General features: G+C 40.3%; 2 protein-coding genes across 19 annotated transcripts in view; both read right to left on the bottom strand.

Annotated features, from left to right (window-relative positions):
* The window catches only part of cax1 (cation/H+ exchanger protein 1), a 1,125,587-nt gene that overhangs the window by 618,205 nt on the left and 487,446 nt on the right, over positions 1-19,936 (bottom strand). The gene's annotated exons all lie outside the window — the stretch shown is intronic.
* Positions 1-19,936, bottom strand: part of erc1b (ELKS/RAB6-interacting/CAST family member 1b) — a 340,281-nt gene that overhangs the window by 299,734 nt on the left and 20,611 nt on the right. For 17 of the 18 annotated variants that reach the window (XM_037539543.1, XM_017723129.2, XM_017723132.2 and 14 more), the window contains exon 2: positions 11,614-12,566. In XM_037539543.1, the coding sequence (XP_037395440.1) occupies positions 11,614-12,297 (684 nt within the window). In that variant the 5' untranslated portion in view covers positions 12,298-12,566. The remainder of the gene's footprint in view (positions 1-11,613; positions 12,567-19,936) is intronic. The other variant, XM_037539548.1, reaches the window with a different exon arrangement.

Here is a 19,936-nt window from a genome sequence, read left to right as displayed (position 1 = left end):
TACTACGAAGGAATGCCAGACCTTTGCCTAAAATGTTATGCAACTAATACTACAACGACAAAATCCTAATACACAGCTGAGAATAAGTAAATTACAGAATGTATGTTTAGGATGTAAAATATAATCACTCCAACGAAATTAACATGTGGACTAAACACCAAAACTAAGTATATTCTTCATTCGGCTCTTCATATCAAGTCATTACGCAAACCAAGCGCAAGAAAAAAGGAAAGAGGACAGTCTACAGAAAGCTGAACAAAACATACACTACATTTCCGCGAGTGTTCACTCACCCATCCAAATCATTAAATTCAGGTGGTCCAATCACTTCCATGGCCACAGGTGTATAAACCCAAGCCCCTAGGCCTGCAGACGGCTTCTACAAACATTAGTGAAAGAATGGGTTGCTCTCAGGAGCTCAGTGAAATCCAGCGTGGTACCGTGATCGGACGCCACTTGTGCAAAAAGTCCAGTCGTGAAATTTCCTCACTAATAAATATTCCACAGTCAGCTGGCAGTGGGATTATAACAAAGTGGAAGCGATTGGAAATGACAGCAACTCAGCCACGAAGTGGTCAGCCACATAAAATGACAGAGCGGGGTCTGGGGATGACTTTCTTCTTCTTCAGTCAATCGCTACAGACCTCCAAACTTCATGTGGCCATCAGATCAGCTCAACAACAGCGTAGAGAGCTTCATGGAATGAGTTTCCATGGCTGAGCAGCTGCATCAAAGCCTTACATCACCAAGCGTAACGCAAAGCGTGGAATGCAGTGGTGTAAAGCGCCGCCACTGAATTCTAGAGCCGCAGAGACGTGTTCTCTGGAGTGAAGAATCAGCTTCTCCGTCTGTCAATCCGATGGACGAGTCTGGGTTTAGTGCTTGCCAGGAGAACGGTACTTGTCTGCACTGTGCCAAGTGTAAGGTTTTGTGGAGGGGGGATTAATGTCTGGGGTTGTTTTTCAGGAGTTGGGCTCGGCCCCTTAGTCCCAGTGAAAGGAACTCTTAAAGCTTCAGCACCAAGAAATTTGACAATTTCATGCTCCCAACTTTGTGGGAACAGTTTGGGGACGGCCCCTTCCTGTTCCAACATGACTGTACACCAGTGCACAAAGCAGGTCCATAAAGACGTGGATGAGCCAGTTTGACATGGAAGAACTTGACTGGCCTGCACCTCAGTCCTGACCTCAACCCGATAAAACACCTTTGGGATGAATTAGAGCGGAGACTGCGAGCCACGCCTTCTCGTCCAACATCAGTGTCTGACCTCACAAATGCGCTTCTGGAAGAACGGTCAAAAATTCCCATAAGCACACTCCTAAACCTTGTGGAAAGCCTTCCCAGAAGAGTTGAAGTTGTTATAGCTGCAAAGGGTGGGTCGACATCATATTAAAACCCTATGGATTAAGAATGGGATGTCACTCAAGTTCATACCGAGTGAAGGCAGACGGGCGAATACTTTTGGCAATATAGTGTGCATACTGAGCAACAATGATTGACATTTAAGAAAACTACTGTAATACAAGTACATTTTAATCCTCACAGTTACGTGCCAATAAAAACTAAAGTGCCAAAAGAACAACACCCTACTGCAGTCATGGCCCTCAAAATGACTGCTCACATCCATACATCCATACATCCATACATACATACATCCACATACATCCACATACTAAGGCTCTTCAGAGATTCAACGCTGATATACAGCTACACTTGTAGAATAAAACAGGTCTATTCCACTAACATTCTCAACCTACCTTACCATGGTAGACAAACCTTTATCAGTGTGCTGCTGTCTTTGTACATTTCTGTATTCAGTTGTATGCAAAAGTTTGAACACCCATGGTCAAATGGCATGTTATAAATGAAAATATGAAACTAGTTTTATTCAACTTCAATACATACCTTGAATAAACGATTCTTTTGATTAATGTAATTTAAAATATTAAGCTGAATAAAACTAGGTCAATTGCTTGTTACTACATGAAGCAATTTTTTGGTTGATCTGACAAGCCATTATTTACAGTGTAGTAAATTCAGCTAATAAACAGGTGGCTACAAAATGCAATTTAAGCCACTAGGACGCCTGCAGAAAGGCTTTAAAATGTGCAGGTTGTTTTTTTTTAATCAGGGTTATTAGGTTTTTTTTTTTTTTTTATCTCATCTTCCTTTTGTTTTATTTTGACTTGATTTTAATAACCTTTATGGTTTCATTTCGGTTTTATTTTTTTTTTATTTTTATGTATTATTATTATTATTAATGTTTCACTTTTTATACTTACCTGATCTGAGTCTTCATTTATTAAATTTACTTTGATGATATGTAAGAACATATCCGATGATAAATCTCTTACTCCGTATTAACTCAGCAACACTGCAAACGAGGGGCCCCCTCAATGTTCTCTGAGACTAAATAAAAGTTGATTGATTGATTGGTTTATTGGTTGATTATGTTGACAGTTTATATCCCTGGAGACACTAATCTATGCTAGGTATAACATTCTAGTTGCCCTAAAAAGCATCTTAAAGGAAAGAGTGAGCAGTTTCTTTCAGATACAGTACACTGAAACCTAGGTGCTCTGTTTTTATGTAAAACTGCAAGAAATGAAAGAGGGCAGAAGGTGATTTTGAAGAGTTTTTGAGCTTTGAACTGATTTATAATATAATATATATAATATTTTACAAGATTTTGATCCACATTGTTTCAGTAAAAGTACCTGTGCTGAATAAACCAGTTAAATTGTTGTTACCACTTCATGCAGTCCAATGACAGGTTTGCTCTGGTTAAGCCCCTCCAAAGACCTGTGACAGGTAAGAAGGGGCTAGAAAACTATTACTTTATGTGTAAAGCCTGTCACTGGTTTCTGGTTTCATTTTCAAGACTTTGGTAAAGACGATTAAAAAGACTGTTATGCTCAAAGTGCGCCATAGTCTGGATTAGAGTATTATAAAGTAAATCAATAGGTTTTGCATACATACACTACATTACATTACATTATATTAACAGTATAAATGTTATAACAGTAAATCTATGAGCTACGTCTGGAAACATTAACTAATCATATCCAAAAACCCCCATCACTAGAAAAAGTCTGCCAGTGTTTAGTTAAATGACATGCAGCTCAGTGCGCTCATCCAAATTTCCTCCTTGAGGAAAATGTGCAGCTCAGTGAGATGTAAGAAACAGGTGAATCTGTCAGAGTTTGAAACAGCAGAGTCAGTGACCGACTTGCATCAGCATTCTGCTGCTCCAAGGAACTGACTCATGACAAGCAAGTTAACTTCTCACTCTGCAAACCTGCTTCCCAGAAAGCTCTGCGAATCTAGCACTGCAAAATATGAACAGTTCATATTTGAAAAACAGTTTTAGTTGAGTCTGAGAAGAAGAAGCTGATCTTAGGAGAAGCTCCCCAAAATAACAGATAGACAAGTGGAGCTGTCAACACAAGGCCTGATAATGTGGCTCAGTGAGGAGCAGTTCTGACTATGCAAGATTTAGAGGACACGAAAGAAAAGAAAGACTTCAAGCTAAAAGAGGACATGCTAAATTATTCAGTGAGCTGCAGAAATCACTCCAACTAATTCAACTAATGACCGACATGTTTCTGTCCATCACTTGACAAATCAATTAATGATTTAACAATTAGCGAACAGACTGTGGAAAATGCAGTGTTGATTCATTTATGCAACACAGACTTGAGCCCAATCCCATTTCAACCTTCACCCCTACCACTTAGCCCTTACTCCTCTATTTTGCAGATTCATATCTAGGGGTAGGGTGTCCCAACGTTTGTTGAGATCGTGGGGTAGAGTGAAGTGTTGGGGCTACATGGCAGTAACCCACAAATGTGAGTATTTTCTTTGTTAAAAATGACAGCCAGTGTATTATCTTTATTGTTTAATGTATCTATACAGTTTAATGCTGTTTCAATCTATTATGGGCCTTTTCTTTATAACAAGCATAAAAATCACTAATAGCATGCTGACGTTTCGGTGGGTAGCTGGCCAATTTTCCTGTTCCACCTTAAATAGAGCAGCTGTTACATTCTGGCATCAGAAGTGCTGCACCATTTAAGGTGGAACGAGAAATTTGATTAAAAAGCTGGTGAATAACTGACTTCAGCCTCATATCACCAAAGAATTAGCTGTGGGTGATAATAACCCCCTTTTTTGAAGGCATATGACCATCTAACTAAAGCCCAGCAGTGAGGAGCTGAAACTTTACCCTCCTCTGCTGTCAGTGTAGACTGACCGAGTCGTCTACAGAGCAGCACTAGTAGCTGTTAATGAAGTAGTGCTCTTTTTTTATTTAAATGTTGTCCTATTTCATAGCCGAAGATTTCCAACCATTACCCCTTGCAAGGGGTAAGGGTAAAATAAGAAATGGGATTGGGCCTTTAAGCGTAGTAGTGCTGTGCAAAAGGGGACACCATTTATATCATTTCCAGTCAAAACAGCCATTAAGTACAAGATATTCATTTTTCAGTGCTAGAAAAAAGGCAAAAAGGTCAGTCTCTGTCAGTATTTAGTGGTGTCCACCATTTACTTTAATACCTCCTCTTGTAAAGAAATCTGCAGGGATATTTTTCCACACCTCCAAACTTCTGTCTTAGAAGTTTGTATTTTATGCTTCTAACAATCCAAGTAATCCCAAACACATTCAGTGGGTGTTGAGGTCTGGACTCTGGGGTGGTCAGCCCATTGTTTAGCTTCTTTGTTTGATGTGTCCGTCTCTTTTTCTCAGTGAGGCTTCTTGACAGCTACACATCCTTTCAGACCCATAGTGCCGAGTCTTCTTCTCACAGTGGAAGGATGGACAGAAACACCTGTGGATGTTCTCAGATCTGAAGAAGCTGGATTTTCTCCCCTCTCTGTGCTGTAAGTCTCATTTTTTCCCAATTTTCCCAATTTCCCTTTGACTTTCGCTCTATCTCTAGAAATATCTCTTGAAAAATTTAACAGGCATTTTGACCACAAATGAAATAAATGAAGGGTGGTAAAATCGTTGAGTTGTAAGACTCTGTCTACCTCCTGGAGTGCATGGCTTGTAGGGTAGATAACAGACAACGGAGGGAGGTCAACAGTAATTTGTGCAATGAAACACAAAGACCCTGAGACGTTGAGGTTGTCAAGAGTTTGCTGTGTCACATGTCATCATGAGGGAGAACAGGCCTACGAGAAGCCTTCCTCTTCTATTCAGATCATTCCTGGGTTTTCTTCTCCTTCCCACCCTCTCTGAATTGGGCAGTTATGACATGCTGTTTGTGCATAGGTAACAAACTCGACCTTTCTGACCCTAATTACAGCCCATCCTACTACAAGGGTAAGCGTGTGTGTTTTGACTAATCACCCAAATTCAGTCCCATCAGAGGAGCTGCTCAGTTAATCAGAATTACTGAACATTACTGCAGGGAGCAGCTTTCCGACAGCCTGCTGAGTTCAAAGCAAAGTCTGTAGTAACAAATACCAGAGAACTGAGCCAGAGAACAGCTGAGACACAGGAATTCCCATTTTAAATTGACCAGCATAGGCCAGACAAATACAAACAGATATAATATGTAATACAGTGGTGCTTGAAAGTTTGTGAACCCTTCAGAATTTTCTATATTTCTACATAAATATGACCTAAAACATTGTCAGATTTTCAAGTGCTAAAAAAATACACAAAAATATTATACTTAAATTAGAGTCAGGTGTTTTCAATCAATGGGATGACAATCAGGTGTGAGTGACCACCCTGTTTTATTTAAAGAACAGGTATCTAACATAGTCTGCTCTTCACAACACATGTTTATGGAAGTGTATCATGGCCTGAACAAAGGAGATTTCTGAGGACCTCAGAAAAAGAGTTGTTGACGCTCATCAGGCTGGAAAAGGTTACAAAACCATCTCTAAAAAGTTTGGACACCATCAAACAGTCAGACAGATTGTGTACAAATGGAGGAAATTCAAGACCACTGTTTCCCTACCTAGGAGTGGTCGACCAACAAAGATCACTCCAAGAGCAAGGCGTGCAACAGTCGGCGAGGTCACAAAGGACCCCAGGGTAAGTTCTAAGCAACTGAAGGCCTCTCTCACATTGGCTAATGTTAATGTTCATGAGTCCACCATCGGGAGAGCACTGAACAACAATGGTGTGCATGGCAGGGTTGCAAGGAGAAAGCCACGGCTCTCCAAAAAGAACATGGCTGCTCGTCTGCAATTTGCTAAAGATCAATTTGACAAGCCAGATGGCTATTGAAAGAATGTTTTGTGGACAGATGAGACCAAAATAGAACTTTTTGGTTCAAATGAAAAGCGTTATGTTTGGAGAAAGGAAAACCTTATCCCATCTGTGAAACATGGTGGTGGTAGTATCATGGTTTGGGCCTGTTTTGCTGCATCTGCTTGCCATCATTGATAGAACAATGAATTCTGAATTATATCAGAGAATTTTAAAGGAAAATGTCAAGACATCTGATCATGAACTGAATCTCAAGAGAAGGTGGGTCATGCAGCAAGACAACGAACCTAAGTGCACAGGTCGTTCTACCAAAGAATGGTTAAAGAAGAATAAAGTTAATGTTTTGGACTGGCCAAGTCAAAGTCCTGACCTTAATCCCATAGACATGCTGTTGAAGGACCTGAAGCGAGCAGTTAATGCGAGGAAACCCACCAACATCCCAGAGTTGAAGCTGTTCTGTATGCAGGAATGGGCTAAAATTCCTCCAGCCCGCTCTGCAGGACTGACCAACAATTACCGGAAACGTTTAGTTGCAGTTATTGCTGCACACGGGGGTCACACCAGATACTGAAAGCAAAGGTTCACAGGCTTTTGCCACTCACAAATATGTAATATCGGATCATTTTCCTCAATAAACAAATGACCAAGTGCAATATTTTTGTATCATCATTTGTTTAACTGGGTTCTCTTTATCTACTCTTAGGACTTGTGTGAAAATCTGCCGATGTTTTAGGTCATATTCATGCAGAAATATAGAAAATTCTAAAGGGTTCACAAACTTTCAAGCACCACTGTAAATACTATTATTGACCGCTAATGATTTTGGATATACACTAAATATATCGCTGTTGGAAGACATTTTTGTCATTCATGTTATGTTTTTAACATAAATTGAAAATGCCTGTTGTTCTTTACATTGTGTGTAAACAATATGATGAACGGCCCAAAAGAAACGGCCTAAAATGACTTCGAAAAATTTCTGGTTCCACTGACTTACTGTAAAAACAAAGTAGGTTTTTTTCCTTCTCCTGTAAAGTTACTGTTTTGGAGATAGAAGGTTTTCTTCTGACAACAGTGATATAATACTACATAACGCATGCTGTATACTACTCCTGGTTTTTTTGAGCTGTAGCAGTTCTTGCATTTTCTCCACACTTTACCTCATTTCACAGTGGGACTTTTTCCCACCGTGACTTTCACTTTAATTTACTATCACTCCAAAGAGGCATCATCTCCAGAATAATAAACTCCATCACCCTCGCTCTCTGTTCTACCTCTCATTCAGGACTCCTCAGACGATACAGCAAAAATGCTGACCGACAGACGAGACAGGTGAGAAAGTGTTAACCTGCATGCTTCTCATCATGAACAGCCTAAAACAGCACCAGCCAACAATGACCTGCAACTTAAGGAGTCACTGAGCACCAGAGCGGTGGAGTGTGTATGCGTGTATGTGAGTTTACTTTCATGATTAAATTACTATTATGAGCACAGCTGTATGTTCTACTGGCATCAGTCCACGAAAACAACAGACAGCCTAGTCATTGAGGACACGGCCCCTGGTACTGGTCACTGCTCCAGAGTGACCACACATACACACACAGTCACTCTAGATGTACCTGCTGCTTACCCCTTAAAACAAGTTCTTTCTCCACACAACTACAACCCCCTTAAAACGCTGTAGAAGCCTGTAGAGAGACACTATTATTATGGGTTCTACACGTTACTATCCTGAGCGTTTAAAAATCCTATAATGACGGAATCAGCCATGACAACTTAAAAGGTATCCCTCTGCCATTTTTGAAGTTTTGAAGAAATAAATCTTTTCTCCATTTTGTTTTTGCCTTTTTCTTCCCTGCAGTTAACCAGCTATCCGCTCTAACTCTTAAGGATACTCAAATATAACAAAATTAGTGTCCCACATAGCCATAGTAACATAAGCCCTATATATCGCTGTTATACTACAGTACTACAAGAGGGCTACGCACCTTTACATTACCATTACATAACTTTTCTTCGGTAGGAGCCTAGTTTGGACTAGTTTATGGCAAATTCATGACCCTTGGAAAAGGCTGGAGGCACGTCTGATCGACTCTTTCAAATATTTAGTTGTTTTTTTTTTTTTAAACATTCTAATGAATTTACTGTTTACACATAGCCTGAAGTATTTCTGACTGATTCTTTTGTACTGCAGTACAGTTTATTCACTTTCTTGCCTCAAAGACACCCACACACAACTACACAGAGCACAGACACACTTCCACATGATGAGGAGATAAACATACAAACCTCAAAATTCCAGGCTAAAATATTAAAAACCCACACATCAAACACAAGAAGACAAAACTTCATTTAACATTACCAGCTGCCTTTTGGGGCTGATGTAGCGCAATCAGCCCCTGCCATCGGCTCTTAAGAACCAAATCCAGAGCGGCTAGATTCTGGTCCAATAATAACATTCTCCGTTCACCGCTACCATTAACATATTTTCCGTTACACGCTCTCTCTCCTGCTGCTTATATCACAACATCTGATGAAAAGGCATTGCTCATGTTAAAACTGTTATGGAAAGTGCTGCACGGCAGACGGCATGTGGCATAAACAACTCACTTTCTAGTGGAACCAAGACAAAACTCACAAAGTTGGCAGTGATTATGAAGAACATGTATCAAAAAGGAAAGGGTAGTATAATACTCTGATCTGGTCTTTGAAACAGAACACCTCTCTTCACATGGCTTGGAACTTTTCTGCTGCTTTCCCTGAAAACACACAAATCTGCATTAAATGCTTTCAGTTCTACAAACCAGGCTCATCTGCACAGCGCCACAGCCTTAAGCAAGCCATTAGAAAAAACAACAAGAAGAGAAAAGCCTGCCTAAGAAATGCTTTCACCACCACAGAGCGCTTCAGTAATCAGACCCCATCTGCAAGAGGGGCTGTCTCTTTCTGCGCCAGGAGCTAAATAAAATGTCACAATGAGATTACATGGTAAAAGATTAGATCTATTAGATCTATGCTACAGCACAGAAAACTAACACAGGCCTTTTTGCACATCACAGCCCCCCATATTAACAGAGCGATTACTTTCAGATAGCAGAACCACTGAGGAAACCAATCACGTCTTAGGTGTTATTACACTTATTAGTCTCTATAGGGAAAGGGCTATTTTGACTGTAAGGGTGGGACGTATACTGGTATAAATGTGAGGTGTGACAAACATTTTTAGCTAAAAAGATAAAGTCTAAAAGATATTGAAAATTAAGTAGGCTTACAACAAAGGCCCAATCCCATTTCTTTTTTTACCCCTACCCCTTGTTTGAGTGTCACTTTGCCCCTTGGAACCGAGTTACAACGGGTAGTGGTTGAAATCGTCCCTACAAAATGGGTCCCTCTAATAAAAGAGCATCACTTCATTAACAGCTACTAGCGCTGCTCTGTAGGCGACCCTACCCGTCTGCAGTGACAGCAGAGGGGAAAGTTCAGCTCCTCGCTGCTGGGCTTTAGTTACATTTAGGGATCAATCGCCTTCAAAGAGGGGGGCAATTATTTATTATCACCCACCCCTAATTCTTTAGTGATATGAAGCTATAGTCAGATATTTGCCAACTTCTTGTTTGGATTTTCCCATCCCTCCTTAAATAGAGCAGCAGTTACATTCTGGTGCCGTAGGCATCAGAACTGCTTCTGCAATTTCCCTCTGGGATCAATAAAGGATTCTGATTCTGATTAACTATTTAAGGTGGAATAGGACATTTTGCCAGCTAGCTACAGAGACATTAGTGTCCTATTAGAGGTTTTTTGTGTTTGTTATGAAGAAAAAGACCATAATACATTGAAACAACATTAAACTAAAATATTGCAGTGGGTATCATAATTTTTAACAGAGAAAATTCTCACATTTGTGGGTTTCTTTGGTCTCTTGTTCAGCCATCTTGCCGTTTTTTGTCATAACACTCTGTTTGCACTGCGCCTCTGAAAAACCTCCTTTTAGAGGGCATGTTGCTCCAACACTTCGCCCTAACCCTCAATCTCAACAACAATCGGGACACCCAACCCCCTAGGAAAACGGAGGGCTTAGGGATAAGTGGTAGGAGCAAGGGGTGAAATGGGACTGGGCCAAAGTGTCAAAATCTATGACTTTACAAATAACATTAATAGTAATAATTAAAAAAAAAAATAGTGATTAAAAACTCTGGTTGTTCCTTTCTCTCATGTGTGCCAGTCAGTGCTGATCTGTGTGGATGTGCTGTGTTTCTATTAAAGGAAATTAGATAAGCAATATGTAATTCTTCGGTCTGCACAGAGACAACCTGCTCTATATGCATAAAACAGCAAAACAACAGAAGCAGAAAGGAAAGTTCCTACAAGCACACCAACATCATCTGCAGACTCAGTTCTGAAAATGACAGAAAAAAATTTCACAAACAGCCAAAGTGCAAACAATTCACTGCCTTGAATGACCAACCGTTCTCAAGGATGTTGGCACGTAGTGTAGCCTATAATCAGTTTATTTCTGCATGATGTTTCACTACATCTAGGATACTATTATACCATCCCACTGTGTTTAGCTAAGGGTGGAAACATCAGAAGCCTTTATCACCACATATACTCCAAAAAAATTTAATCTTGGCAAGAAAATGCATCTTAAATCTAGTGTAGATGTCTAACATTTCCCTTATTGTTGTAAAAATATTAAGATTATTCAACAGATTTCTAGTTTCCTTGTTTTAAACAATTTTATCTAAAGCATTCAGTTCAACTCACAAATAATTTTGCTGATTTCACCGTAATACAGATTTCTGCTCTAAATGATCTGCCAACAGAATAATAAACTTTCACTAGATAAAAAGCCCTTCAAGAAGTTTTAAAAAAGTTACTTATATTATCACAACAATATAAAAATAAGAAATATTTGACTTGATTTGCATGGCAGAAACATGGACAAGCAACTAGACTGTGGGCTCAATTAGCATTTGTGCAATAAATGACAGAAAGCTTTTCACATGCAAACTGTCTCACTGTGTTGGGGTTTATGAGGTTAAGAGGGAACATTATAGCATTTATTAACTATGAAGGGCTTATATCATTTGATTTAAAGCATTATTGGTTTTATTAGTATAACATACTCATCCGTTACATTTATGACATTTGGCAGACGCTCTTATCCAGAGCGACTTACAGTTTGAGCATTTTACACAGGTAGGCCAAGGTGGTGTTAGGAGTCTTGCCCAAGGGTTCTTATTGGTATAGTGTAGGGTGCTTGCCCTGGTGAGGGATTGAACACCAGTCTACAGTGTTGAAGGCAGAAGTGTTAACCACTACACTAACCAACCACACCACTGTTCAGACATTATTTCAGTTCAATTCTCCACCAATCTGTCAGTCCTTACCTGTGTCTCCTCCTGTATCACTCGGTACTGCTCCTTCCACACTGCAATCTTGGAGACTTCATCCTTGCGGAGCGCGCGTTCCTTCTTCAGCTCGGGGCTCCAGAAGGTCTTGATGGAATTCATGGAGGAGCTGAGCTTGCTTTCCTTCACATCCACCTCCTTGCGCAGGAGCTCGTTCTCCCGCAGCACCTCCTTCAGTTGTGCCTGCAGATCCATGATGGTGTTGTCGCGCGCCTGCCGCAGCGAGTGGGGCACGGTGGATGCCATGCTGGAGGGCATGTGGTCCCCGAAGGCAATGGAGTCGCTGGCCACAGAGCCGGGCACACCGGTTGCTATGTTGGGGCTGCTGCCCATCACAGTGGTGCGGACGCCATAGGGAAGGTGGCCCCCCGAGCGGCCGAGCGTCATGGTGCTCTTTGGCAGGTCCGGTCCAGAGGCCACCACCTCATTGTCGCTCAGGTACATAGGGCCGGAAGTGGCGTAGGCAGCGTTAAGTGACTGAATGTTCTCCATGGAGAGGGTTTTGCCACCCGGGCCTCCACTGCCACTGCCCCCTGTGCTGCTTGTGCGCCGATGGCCTAGCCGGGGCGAACGGGGCAGGCGAGGTGAGCGGCCAGGGCTTTGGTTGCTTCCTCCACTGTGGTTGCCCTCCACTTTGCCCACTGAGCGGGCGCTTCCATACATTGTGGCTTTGATTAAGGGTAGTTCTGCGTAAAGCAGAGGAAATCTGGTTAAATATCACTGAGGCTGGTTCACGTAATCCACAAAAGCCCTGAAGGACGTTCTAGGTTGGTAGATCTCTTAACTAAACAGGAATAAACAACTCATGGTCGAAACATTTGATGGTGGAAACACAGTGACTGGACTGTAATAAGGGTATTACATAGGGGTAATTTGATTTATATCAATAAGCAAAATCCATCGAGTCCAGCCTCATCAAGCACCAGGTTTACCTGTAAGAAATGAAAAAAAGAGAAGTCAGGTAATCAAATAACCAAACAAAACAACAGTCATTATTAACAATAATGTATAACAATAGCAAAAAATAACAATAGGTGCATTTACATGCATTTAATAAATCAGATAATGGCAGAAAATCTCATCAGAAATCTGATAAATGCATTTACATGCCCTTGAGTAATCAGATAATGGGAAACTCCAGGTCTCCATGAACTGAGCAGTAAAGATTTCTGCTTTGCAACTGGCCAATAAACTCACAGAAGACGATGTGACAGAGACATAATGTTAAACTCAAATTTCATGCTGCAGCTTTTTTTTTTTTTTTTTAAATAAAAACTTGACCAGAAAATATGAACATAAATATTCTTCATCTTGATGATGCAAGTCCTTTTTTCGTTACACATGTACTCGGCTTCAGTGTCGCTCCAAAAGCATTTGCTGTGTCTTGCGTCAACGCTGCTCACTTATTTCTGGTACAGCAGTCTGTTTTTGCACAAGCGCAGACTGAGTAATCAGAAAGAAATCAGAGTACGAGTTTACATACATTTACTGAGCTAAAATCCAGCCTCTTTATCAGATTTCTTAATTGGATTTCTAGACCTTTCTCCAACTTAAGAAATCAGAATGTGCTGTTTACATGACCATTTCAATAATCGAATAACTGCAGAAATCTGATTTTTTTTATTACAGCCGCCTATGTCATCAACAATGCAGTCTTACCTACAAACACAAAGCTACCTTCTGTAGACCAATCAGAAGCTGCGTACATGACAACATAACCACAATCAGCTGTCTGGCTCTTCTGCATTTAAGCCTCAAACCAGAAGAAAATTATTATGCCTGGGAAAAAAGGCCTGGACCTCAGTTGATAGAAAATAATCATAACACTTGACAGAAAAAAAGATCCATCCATTTTCTAAGGTGCTTCTCCCTCAGGGTCGCAAGGGCTGCTGGAGCCTATCCCAGCGGTCATCGGGCGGAAGGCAGGATACAGCCTCGACAGGTCGCCAGTCCATCGCAGGGCACAGAAAAAAAATGTAAAAAAACAGAAAAAAAAGATATTTTGCTCGAATCATTCTGCCCTAATATACAGTACAGTAGCCTAAAATGGAGTACAGGAGGTATATACACTCTCCTGAATAAAAGCAGTGCTGCTGTCAGCCTCGTGGAGCATTTTCCCTGCCTGGAGTCTGTCTGCCTGGCACTTTTTTCCCCAAAGAGGAAATAAAGGCCTAATGAACAACTCTGGCATAATCAGCCTTTTAACCTCCTTCACTGGGCTCTATGTAGGTCACTCACATGCCACAACATATCTGCTTCAGCCCTGTGGCTCACTTCCAGTACCTACACACTGTGCCCTTAGCAAACCTTCTCTGCCTCACATAGTTGATCTTTAGTCCTAGTCTTCCTCCATCTTCACCTGTTCTGTCTTTATTTCTCTGCTTTGTTTTCTATCTTTCATCGTACCATCAGAGGATTTAGGACAGGCTTAATCTGTTTATGAAAAAGCAATGCAACCATATCAAAGAGCATCCAAGCTACTTGACAAAGTAATTACAGTCATTCTGCATCTATGGGTCAAATGCTGCACAACTAAACATATATATCGCTGTTGTCGGAAGAAAACCTCGTATCTCCAAAATGGTAACTTTACAGGAGAAGGAAAAAACCCACTTTACTTTTAATGTAAGTCAATGGAACCAGAATTTTCTGGTCATTCTGGGCCGTTTCTTTTGGTTTGTTTTTAATTAAATTTACAGATATTGTAAAGGCCAACAGGCATTTTCAAATTATGTCAAAAACTGAAAAACAACAAAAACGGAGATACAAGGTTTTCTTCCAAAAACAATGAGATACACCGCACCAGGGCTGATTCAGGACATAAGCTAACATGACACTGACAAAAAACCTTATTAAAAGAAAAGTAATTACTTGGAAACTGATGTTAAACCGTTCTTTAGTATTTGCTTCTCAGTAAAAGTAAGTGTCTATCAGATTTCCCTGAATACCACCTTTCTACCAGCAAATACCTGGGCTCCCCGGGTCAAAAGTTTAGTTTTCTGAATTTCAACATATGTGGGGGAAAAAATACATAAAATTTAGCCTGTGCAAAAACTGGCATATTTCCTATTTAATGATTTATTTTTCCACCTATACATTAAACTCATCAAATAATTAAAAAAAACGCTGCACTGCAATTTGCCAAAAAAATAACCTGCTTAAATGCATTGCCTGTAGAGGATGTGTTGACTTATCTTCACTCAGAAAACCAACAAAACATGTAATGTCACAAGGGATGTTAAACCTTTTTATGAATGTGGCTGTTTGAGGCAACTATGCTCCTCAATACGCACTTTAGCATACTGATTTCACTTCCGTCTCTGACGAGCAGGACACTCAACGTTCTCAGGTATGCCAGTCGCAGACAACCCATTTATTAGTTTGCTTCAGTGACAGAAATAAAGGGGCTCATCTGTCAAAACAGCTTTTCACGCTGTGCAGTTGAGGTGATTTATTATGGCCTACACATCCATTCAGCAGCCACCAAAAGGGGCCACCGTCTTGTTATTCTGCCTGGAGTATTTCTAAGGTTTGGATGGGAATGATGGTGCTTTGCAGGTGAATGTGTGTCCAGCAGATATTTGGTGAAAGCCCAGTTTTACAGAATAAATGTGGCCTCCTAACACGGAGTCGGTTCGGCACAACTACTCAGGGACACAATTCGTTTTTCTACCCATTCTACCTGACTTTTGTTGGTATTCATCATCTGCTGTACTTTGCACTGCCTCTGCCAGTCAATGGACCAAACCAGAATGTTTGTAAACATAAATGTTGGCTACATATCCGAGTGGATAACTCACACCCAGTCAATGGTGCGGTCATTTGAAATAGCGGTAAATATGACCACACAACAGACAAAATAGTCAATAATGGTAAAACACTTTAGTGTTTGAGGCTGAAATGTCCAGTTTATTTAAGGGGAGAAGGATCCATGTGACTGTCACTGCTGAAAGAGAGCACGCGTAAGAGAGAATAAATGAAAAAGCCAGTTAAGAAAACAGGTTTTTTGCTTTCTGCTTAATGCACTCAACGGTTCCCCCCAATTCTCCTTATTTTATATTAAGTTTAATGCCAGTGCAAGGAACCATAAATAAAAGTCTGGTCCTGGCTTTGAGACTTTTAAGAGAGAAAAAGTTTCCAGCATCCATATCTCTGGCCAGGAAACGGGATCAGCATTGTTTCAGGTTTAAGTAACATGAAATCCAGTGACTAACAGTGAATGCACCAACAGACAAAAAGCCTACTTACAGGTTTTTTTTTTTCTTCATTAAACTGCAATTCATAATGCAACAAAAGCGCAAGCTGCATGCTGAGTGTTGCAGCAAGGGGCACAACATCGACAGCCCAGCCTTGCCAAACTGTCTCATATCAACACTTGTCAGTGCAGAGAAGCAGCTTGACGAGTCTGTCAGAGAACTTGTTCGCTTGTATAAATTTAAATATACTTTCAGCGCTAAAAAGCAGGCAAAACTTCTCAAAACTCAGAAAATGATGTCTCAGGCATCAGGCAGCATATTTGTACTAAACTTCCCAGGCGTCTGGTTCCGATCCACACTACCTTGAACTGTTCTGATTCTAGGTTCCTCTAGAATTTAGCATTTCACATCAAACCACTCTAAATAACTTTGTTCTCATAACTGTTTGATTATGCAGAAATTTTAAAACATTGGTGGAACTGCCCTTTAACCACTACAGTAACATAATAGCACACAGTGAGTTTGTAGTAGAACCATGTGTTTGAAAGGCACTCGCCAGGTAATGACATCTGTGTTCAAGTCCTTGCACTGACCATCACTACGATATTCCAGGGCTCGGCAACACGCGACTCTTACTGCTCTGTTGTGGCTCCACAGCAGAACTAGATTTGTAGGTAAAAATAAGATAATGCTCCTTTACTAAATAAATAAAGCTAAATAAAGCTCTGCTGATCGTTCAACACAGTTTAACAATAAATCGTCTTAAATGCTGGAGTTAATGTAGAACTGCTACACCCTTTAACCCTGAAGACTGTTGCACTGACTGCTGTCTGGGTCATCCCATCTAGCTTGTAGCTAACAAAACAGCCAAGATACACAAACATGGATAACCTGCAGATGAATCAACTTATTTGCATTTTATGCTAGCTTCCTGATACGTTTAAATCTGCACCGAAAAACTGTCAAAGACTAAAGTCACAAAGCTGAAGTCAGATTCTTATTCGAATTGTCACATGCCACCTTAATTGGCACCTCAGGCACCATTTAAGGGGGAACAAGTTCGAAGGAGAAGCTGGCAAATGATTAGCTGAATTCAGCCTCGTGAAAAATCTAACATTGAGACATTTCACAAGAAACTATTCCATTTTTGAGGAAAAGTATCCTGCGAGGCAAGAAAAGAGGCTATAGTTGAGCTGAAGCTTACAGCAGAGCAAAGTCTGTGTTTTCGTTTATATTAAATTTGTTAGCCTACACTACGACACAAGCACATACTGAGACATATCCACAGTCGAGATGGTAAAATGGGCATAAAATGTCGTGGCTCCCAAAGTGGTTTGATTTTTGCTGAAAATGGCTCAAATCAAATCACATTTATTGTCACATCACATTTACACAGGTGGAACGTGGGTGAAAATCTTAGCTGTGTAGCCCCCTTATAGAATTTAAATACAAAAAAAATAAAAATTTTAAAAAGTGTGTGACTTCGAACATGGCGTGGTACATATATATATATATATATATATATATATATATATATATATATATATATACACACATATACATATACATATATATATACACACACACACACACACACACACACACACACACACACACACACACACATATATATATATATATATATATATATATATATATATATATATATATATATATATATATATATATATATATATATATATATATATATATGGTATATACATATAGTTCACATTCCGTATGTGCAGTTAGTTTAAAGTAGATAATAAAAGAGACGCAGGTAGTCAGGGACAAGACACTGATATAGAATATTCCAGATTGTACAGGATATGGATAGAAGATGTACAGATGTCAGTCTATATGTGTAAGTACAGATTTGCTAGACTGAAGGTACAGAGGATCAGAGGGAGTCTGATGAGATGTAGATGAGGTGGTGATTGTCTATGGAGACGATGACTCAGAGGTGCAGTGACAGGCCTATAGACTGATACCCCAGCATTACTGGCTGTTCAGCAGCCTGACGGCCCGGGGGAAGAAGCTGTCTCAGAACTGGCTGGTTCTGGACTTTATGCTTCTGTACCTCCTCCCGCTCGGCAGCTGTGAGAACAGACAGTGGCTTGGGTGGGTGGAGTCCTTTAGAATCCTCCTGGTCTTCCTCAGGCAGCAACAGAGTTGCTGACCCCTAGGATAGTCATTTAGTGTGTGCTTGATGCACAGCTCTGCAGTTTCACATGACGCGTAAGTGAGATCTGGAAGTGCGCACATCTGTAAAACACTGCGAGCTACGTTTACCCAATGCAGACACATTTACATGCCACTTTCAACATTACAAATCCGACTCTAGGGAAATAGAAAATGTGCCTCTTGTACACTGGAGTTAAACGGAAATACCACCAATAGTTCAAAATATCTGTATTATTAAATCATTTAGATTTGAACAAGCATTTAGAGAGTTTTAAAGCCAAATGCTCCGTTCTAGAGAAACTTGACAAGTCAGAACTGATCACAGTGGTGGTGATAGGAACCGCATGTCTGAAGCGTTTAATGCCTCTAAAAGCTCCCTCACAGAAAGTCATTACGTGAAATAGTACAGTGAATACACTGCTTGATGTCCAAGACATTATTTTATGATAGTTATGAAAGGTTTTAGCCTAAAACATCATTTTAAATCCATTTATGCTGAAGAGGTACATGCATGGCATTTTTCTTTTCAGACTTATTACTATTTTACCTTTATCAACATTACAAATAAAAGCTCAAAAGACATGTTGATTCACATGTAAGTTTCTGTAGAACGGAGCATTTCACATTAAACCACTCTGAACGACTACACAGTGAGAAATGAGGAATTATCGAAAGGAGCCTGGCACAGCCATTTAGGTAAGAGGTTCCTGTTAGCATGTCTAATACTGTGTGTACCTTGCTAACTGGCTTATTTGTGGTGTACCAATGAAACAAATACCTTACAAAGAATTGTCCTTACATTTGTCTTGTATTTATTTTAACACTCGTTTGATTTTACATATCGTCCATTTCTGCCATGGAGAACAACAGCTTAGACGTGGAGATGCTGATATGGGGACGACGCCACCTATAGAATGATGCACAACAACTTCAGAGGTCTGTGGTCTCCTGAAACAATGAAGATTAAAGTACTGGGGTGACTGACAAAATAGATATGCAGTGTACCCTGGTCATGTTGCCCACCCTGTGTGTGAGAAGGGGCTGTTGGACTGGGGCAACATGACAACTGGTAGAAAGGCTAAAAGGCCACGAATCAGCAGACAGAGATTAAGACGATTAGTATTGTGAGAACAAGGTGGGAACTGGGTTCAAAAAGTGAAGTGTGGATTAGTGCCGAAGACTCAGTGATACAGATGATGAGAACTGAAACGATGAGGTAAGCAGTCACTCTGAGACTGAACACAGGCTAACAGCAACTGAAAGTCCATTACTGTCTGAAGTAGACATTCAGAACAGCTGGGTCAGACGAGGACACCAAAAAGGCACAGAAAGGGAATGAATGCTTGTGGGCATTACACTCGTGGCAAAAAGGGTTCTATTTAGGCTGAAAACGTAATTGTCATTATATCAAAATGTATTTTTTTTTGTGCAATCTTCAAATTGCAAGAGCTTTCATTTTAATTATAGCCTATTTTTTGAACAACTTAGCATTAATAATTTAAGATAACTTAATTTGGGAAATTTATCCCAGTTAACCCATCCCAGAGTCTGTGAACACCCTGCAGATGTGTTAGGTCAATCAGAAGCAACCAAATGTGCTGTGTCCAATACAAAGTTTGGGGCACTAAGTCCAGTGTTTAAGCATTAAACCAGAAAGTGGTCACTGTGAAATTAAAATCTGAAATTAAAATTAATTTAAATTGTGGTCACAGTGGTCAGACATATCGAAATTAGGCAGTGTCCCTCAAATTGTTCAGCCCCATTCTAATCTTTTTGTGGAACCATATGTACAGCAGGTCCTCAAATCATGATCAATCATATGTCAAACACAATTTTCTATTCATAGGAGCCCTTTTCACCTTCAGCTGCACTACAAGCCCCAACATCCACTGCAACATAACGTGCACTCCTACCCCCTTCCC

The sequence above is a fragment of the Pygocentrus nattereri genome, chromosome 1 (assembly GCF_015220715.1).
Source record: "Pygocentrus nattereri isolate fPygNat1 chromosome 1, fPygNat1.pri, whole genome shotgun sequence".
In the NCBI taxonomy this organism is placed as follows: Eukaryota; Metazoa; Chordata; class Actinopteri; order Characiformes; family Serrasalmidae; genus Pygocentrus; species Pygocentrus nattereri.
This window is presented reverse-complemented; position numbering and strand designations above follow the sequence as displayed.